General features: G+C 39.2%; 1 protein-coding gene across 1 annotated transcript in view; it reads right to left on the reverse strand.

The window, feature by feature from the left end:
- The window catches only part of PDCD10 (programmed cell death 10), a 44,505-nt gene that overhangs the window by 24,500 nt on the left and 13,296 nt on the right, over positions 1 to 6,709 (reverse strand). The window contains exon 2 of the mRNA XM_003794645.2: positions 5,107 to 5,321. Coding sequence (XP_003794693.1) covers positions 5,107 to 5,202 — 96 coding nt within the window. The 5' untranslated portion in view covers positions 5,203 to 5,321. The remainder of the gene's footprint in view (positions 1 to 5,106; positions 5,322 to 6,709) is intronic.

Here is a 6,709-nt window from a genome sequence, read left to right on the forward strand (position 1 = left end):
ATTTATTATTTTAAGAAAAAAGCCATTTAGCCCTTGGCTGCTCATATATTAAAGAGTTTTGCTTTAAATTCTCAAAAAAACTGCTTTATCAAGGGTCAGAATAACTAGGTTAACTGGCTGGGAACTGTCTAGAAATCGAGTGCCTGTTCAGAATCAGGGAGGATTTGATTTTCTTATGTTGACAGCCCTTCCCTACCCAACCTCCACAAAGATTATTGGTTCTATTTCTTAAAAGAAAATTAAACTGGGCCAAGTCAGGAGAATGAAACCTCCTGATAGATCTCCTGTGATTCAAATGAGAATGAGGTGAGTAAGATCAAAAATAAGCATGTCAGAAGGACCAAAGTAGAAAGATCCGCTTTTGAGAAAGTCAATGTAATCACCTGTGTTTTGTACCTATGAAGTTCAATAATTGTTTCTAAAAGAATCAGTCCCTAGAGTTTGCCAAAATGTCTGGCAAAAAAGGTATGAGAGCTACTTATTATAAAAATATCCATTAAGACAGTGCCTACAAGTATTCAAAATTGTAGGGCATAATCACAATTTTTGTCAGAAAATCTATGTGAAAGGCTCCTTAACAGCAGTAACTAAGGCTTAACTACAGGCCTATCCTAAACACTTCCTAACACATTAACTCACTTGTAGGAGATAAGCTCCCTTTGCTCAAGACACGGCAGTTCGCCTCAACATGTTCCCTCAGGAGATTATTTCTGAGAAGCATTTCCTTGAGGATCTGAGCTTCTGCACTTGCCTATTGATGTGTAGGAATGCGTAGAGTGACTCTCCCTAGGGGGTGTGGAGAAACAGTGGAGGTGGAAAGCTGGGGGTGGACAGACTGATCTTAGAGCATTGGGTTCTATTCTCTGCCTTCTTCCCTCATTAGCATTATAATGTGTAACTTTACGTTGGGCGAGGGAGGACCAGGCTCCCTAATGTTTTACTCTAAACAAAATCAATTGTATATGTGTTCCTCAGCCTTCACACTAAATTGTAATCTTCAATGGTAGCTTCCTAATATTACTTGACTTCTTTGTATATGTGTTAAATTCTTACTGAATGTTGGAAAGTATATAAGGTAATCAGTAAAGTTTAGCGGGGCTGCCGACCAGAGCAAGTCCCGGTCTCACTTGAATATTCATTCCGTCTGCAGTTCTTTCCCCTGCCTCCCCGATCAGAATCTCCAAAGAACACACAACAACACTCACTAACTTCTCAGAGTTGTGAGAATTTAAGTACACATTTGCTAATAGCCATTTTACAGGAAAGAACACTGAGTCAAGATCACACAGCCCGGTACATGGAAGAGCAGCTCAAACCGTGTTAACTATGATGCCCTGGATGGTGGGAAAGCAGGTGAAACCCACACCGTCACCGTGGAAAGTGTGTTTGCCATGCTCAAGGTCTGAGGTCTAATTCTTTTAATAGGAAAAGACATATAAGATGTAGGAAGGTAACGTTGGAGATGCAGTCCCAGGTTTTATTTGCTTACCAAGAAAAATTACGAGTTGCACGTCGGCCGAGGACTGACAGAAACAGCTGATTCGGAAGCTTCAGGACAGAATACTAATTATGTACTCAGAAGCACACTTTATGTCATTTATTAATAAACATATAAATCTTCAGTGACTAAAATTCACATTTAGTTGCAAAATTTTTTATTTCTCAAAATGTAACACATTGCTTCAAAAAATAAAAAAAAAAAAATTCCTCTAGAAGGTAATGAATAACTGACCATTATAGCCTGTCCTACCCCAACAAAGAACAGTGAGAAGTAATACAATGACACGAGAACCTACGCTAAGACCGGGATGGAGTTTCCAGAAACCCCTGCTCCAGAACATAACCACAGCACATTCCCAACACCTGCACCTGAACTCCACAGCAGCTGATTAAACACAAAGCCAGCTCCTCCTCAGCTCTCCTGGTGTAGCTCTGTTAAGTTTAGTAAGCATCAAACTCTCAGAGTGCCAATAATAGCTTTGCCTTCTAGGCTGGAGTAACAGTACTAAAACTTCTCCAGGTGTAAGGAAGTCCTACTAGCTAAAAATCTCCAAAAGGTGATCTCTAAATTACCATTGCCAACATAATGGATCCAATGTTAAGATGAAAATGAGTAAGCTTTTTAACTCTTAAAATACATCATGAACAAGATTTACTGAATCATTTAGTTTCAGAGTAAAACATTCATCCGTAGGGTGGTACTATTTTCTGGAAGATTTATTTGACAACCATTTTCATCTTTAAATGTGCACAGCACAGAAAAAGCCAAACTAAATTATACTTTCCCCACTAGATTTATAGAAAGAGTCATGGCTGAACTACTTCAGATACCTAAGATTAGGTATCTTATTTAGATGTTATACCAAAACACAAAAAAATGCTAGTATTTTATTCATTTTAATCAAACACTTCATATTTAAAGGCACAATAGTTACTTTACTCCTCTCCTGAATCAAGCCTAGATTTCATCTCTATTAAAGAGAAATTTAACAATTAGCACTGCTATTGCGAAAACCCTGTAGTTCTGAACATGTTTTTGAATACACGATCAGAGTAATTTTTTAAAAACCTCAGTATTATGATGTTAGATTGGTAAATCCAACTTGAGATTTAGACTCTGCCAATTGGCCACAGTATTCCTCAGTCTGCCACATTCGGCCACTTCACTTCTAACAATTTAGTTCTTGGACCACGTTCAAGCCGTTCTTCGGCAAATGCATCTAATGTAGGCCCACTAGCTCACACATGTTATGATAACCACTGCCGTTACTTATGGAAGAGACTTACTGGTCCATTCTTAGCCCCTCCTTTTTCTTTCAAGTTACTTTCCCTTATACATGAATAAAATTACGAAAGGTGTATCAGTAAAATTCCAACAGTTCATTTACCACAATCCCATATTCTATGTAACACTTTTGCAAAGTTAAGATTTAAATACCATTTTTCATATCCTGAAAAAAGGTCAAATTGAACAAAAGCTTTTCTCATTTCTCATTACCCAGAGGATCAAAATGAAGCTCTAAAATGTATCTTCCTCCCTTCAACTTAAGACTCAAAATACCAGGTACACCCAGAAAATTTTCCCAAAAATCTCTGCCCCAAACTTATCAAGTTAGAGATACAGACATGAGAAGAGGGAAAACCTCAGAATAGAATTCTGATCAGGCTTTGCAGTACCTGGGTTAAATCTCTAATTGATACCATTCAGCTTCCTCACTAGCCTTAGGGGCTGTCCCCTTACTTAACTCCTGGTACAAGGGTAATTTAAAATGTATTTAAATATCTGTGTTCCCTAACAGAGTCATGAAAATGGGCACATTGGCTTTTCCTTCTATACACCTTCACAGGCTACCAGAGACTCAGCAAATAAATAGCTGGACACTTACCAACACAGCTGAAGCACCTGCTTCTAAAAACAGCGACTTCAGTTTCAGAACAAAAATAGCCTAACTAATTAAAGGAGTGTTGGCTATAGCTGCCGCAGATGGGCGTAACCACACCTAAAAGCATGCCTCAAATGCTCCTACCATAGGTAGGTTTTTAAAAAAATTTTCCTCCTTAGTAACGAAACTCCTAAATTTCCCAATCATCTTTGCTGCTAGGTTTAGTCATGAAACGAAATTCCTGCCAATGAAATGTAAGTGGAAATCTTGTGTGTATCTTTTAAAAAGGCTACTTTAAGGAAGGTGACTCAGCTGGAAGCAGCATTCTACTCCTTATCCCATTTGCCCCCTCCAGACAACAACTGTGGACGGTGCTTCAACGACTGCCCTACACCCAAGCTAGTGTGGACAGCAGCAGCCTGGCACCAGGACGGTGGAGCACAGACAGGGCCTGAGGTCCTGAGGACTCTGAGCCTTACAACATTAGCCCTGAGCCACTTGCCTCCACCATCTTTTATCTAACAGAGACATATACTTTACCTAAGCCACCATTTGGAATTTTCCTCTGTTGTCACTGAACCTAACACCACTTGACAGTGTTTCCAATTTCAAAATGGATGCCTGGACTGGCCACTACCTCTACGGTTCATAAGTCAGAGGGGGTGAACAGATCACTCCCCAGTGCCCCAATACTTAAGATCATAAAATACATTAACTGCAGCAAACTCAAAAAGGTGAGAAAAATGATTTTGAAATTCGGAATTTTACTCTAATAAAAATATGTTACAAAACCTCAAGAAAAATCATTGGGAATGGTGTGGGCTTCTGTATTGTAAAAGACACAATAATGGTGCCAAAGGCTAATTAGATTAATAAAATTGCAAAAAAACCCACAAAAAACACAAAGAAGTAATTACTAAAATTTTTTAATAAAGGGCTGAAGCCACTGGATTTGGAGTACAGAGACCTAGATTTGATTTTAATCTTAGATAATTTTAGGAAAATAATTTCACACAGCAGGGCCTCAGCTCACAATTAAAGGAGATTAATTAAATGATCTCTAAGGAACTTCCAGCTCTAAAATTCTCTATATATTATAGTATATTAATTTAAATGAAAAACCAAAAATGTAACCACAAAGGTAAAAATACATTCCCCACAATGTATAAAGCAAAAAATAATTCCTCAAATAAAAAACAATCACATCCTTCTCCAGATATGAAGCGATAGTACCTTTCAAATATCAGTTAAAACATGTCTTGTCACCACCAATGATAACTTACTAGGATCGCTGTGCCTGCTATTTTGGCCACCCAGATACACTCGTCTCCAACTCTTCAACTAACTCTTCCTCTTCCTTTCCAGATCGGAGGATGTATGTCTCTTCTTCAGTGAGGCCTGGCCTGACCTCTAAAACAAGTTCCTCCTGCTATTTTCTGCCTTAACACACTTTTGAAAAACTTTGTAGCACTTAGTGTGATTTTCCATTTATAGAATTATGTCTTTTACTCAATGTCTCTCTCTCCCACTATTCTAAAACCTCCATGGGGACGTTGCCTATTTGCTTGGTTTTGTTCTCACCATTTTATGCCTGGGCTTAATGACTAAAACACAGACGAAGTTCATTTATGCTAATAACTGTTATATGAAAGAATCAGCAGATAAACACAGGAAGCAGGCAGTCAGGAGCTGCAGAGACCGTGAGGAAGCGTCGCCCACTCACCTCATTAAACACGGGGTACATGACTGCATACAGGGGCATAGAAACCATGGAAGTGGTCTCAGCTTCATTCTTCATCTCTTCCATTGTCATCCTCATTCAAAAGCGAACTACAGTAGAGAAAGCAGTGCGGAGATGGAGAGGAACCTTCATTCACTGCAGGGTTGCTTCTCTCTCTTTTTTTTTTGGATAAAAGAATGGGCACCAACTTCAAAGACCTGGTGAAGGGAGACGAAAGAACACAAATTTATTACTATTTCAAGAGAAATGACAAATACCAGTGATTTTCTTTTCCAAGTCACAGAGCTCCTATCATGTGAAAAGCTGATTTGCTGACACATCTCACTTGTGAAAGCAGCTCTGGTTGACATCTGCCCTCTGCTACAGCTAACCTCCCTGCTCAGGGACTCGTCACACAGCCAGACCACAGCACCATGGAGCAGCAATGTGTCTGATGCCACCTATCTCATGCAATCTAGGAAAAAGTACCAAGATGCATAATTACAGCATTTATTTGTAATATAAAATTATAATCAGGAAATATATGATGTATAGTATGTATAGGGAACCAAATTAAAGAAATAAGAAAAAAAAATCAAGAATTAGCTTTCTTTTAAAAAGTAACACATGACCACAACCCCTCTAAACATGTTGGAGCTTTCCTGTCTGTGACCTCAAACCCACTCCCTGTCTTCACAATAATAAAAGGCCAATTCCTAAATTTTATTCTATAGGGCTGGAGAAAACCATTATCTGATCAATACTGATTTAAGTAAATATTTTGGTCACAATACAAAGGAGAGAATGGAGGAAAAGAAACTAAAGGCAGGGAAAACTTTAGAGACCACGTGTACCTAGGAAGAGGTACCCAAAGGCCTGACTAGTAAGCACGAGGAGATAGATACATAACCAGTGTGGCCCTGCTATTCCTATTTACGTAATGTCACTTAGTGATCAACTTTTCCACTTGGAAATAAATTAGGAATCTTTTTTCATAATTGATAAACCTGGAACAAAGGACGGAGGCTAAAATACAGAGCTGCCAGTCAAAACGGAAAAGGATGGAATGATCAGAAGGCACGGTAGTAATAAAAAAGAAAGCAAAAAAGAGCAAAACAAGGCAATAACAGAACTTGAAGCGCTATCTCCCTGGGTGACAAAAACAATCTTTTATTTCATAACTATTTTGCTGATTACCTTTAGGCATGTTATTAGACACACAGCAGCAAACAAGACAGGACAGTCTCTGATCCACGGGGCTTATTCCAGCAAACAGAAGATGGGAAATGTACAGTTGTGAAGAGCACACAAGGGTGGCGTCAGGATGCTATGTATCTTCTTTAATTAAGATTTATTTCTTTACATACTTTTGTACAGACCTAGTGAGAGTTATACAAGTGTGTCCTTCAGTTTAGGTCTCCCCTTCTCTCCTCTCCCCCCGTGTGATCTTCACACACATGCGTCCTCGTGTGCACTGACCTGTGATCCATTAGTTCCACCCGGGCACTAGAGAGACCTGCGTCCTCGTCTGCACTGACCTGTGATCCATTAGTTCCACCTGGGCACTAGAGAGACCTGTGTGCTCGTGTGCACTGACCTGTGATCC

Source organism: Otolemur garnettii, unplaced genomic scaffold (assembly GCF_000181295.1).
Source record: "Otolemur garnettii isolate 467f Iridium unplaced genomic scaffold, OtoGar3 scaffold00084, whole genome shotgun sequence".
Classification (NCBI taxonomy): domain Eukaryota; kingdom Metazoa; phylum Chordata; class Mammalia; order Primates; family Galagidae; genus Otolemur; species Otolemur garnettii.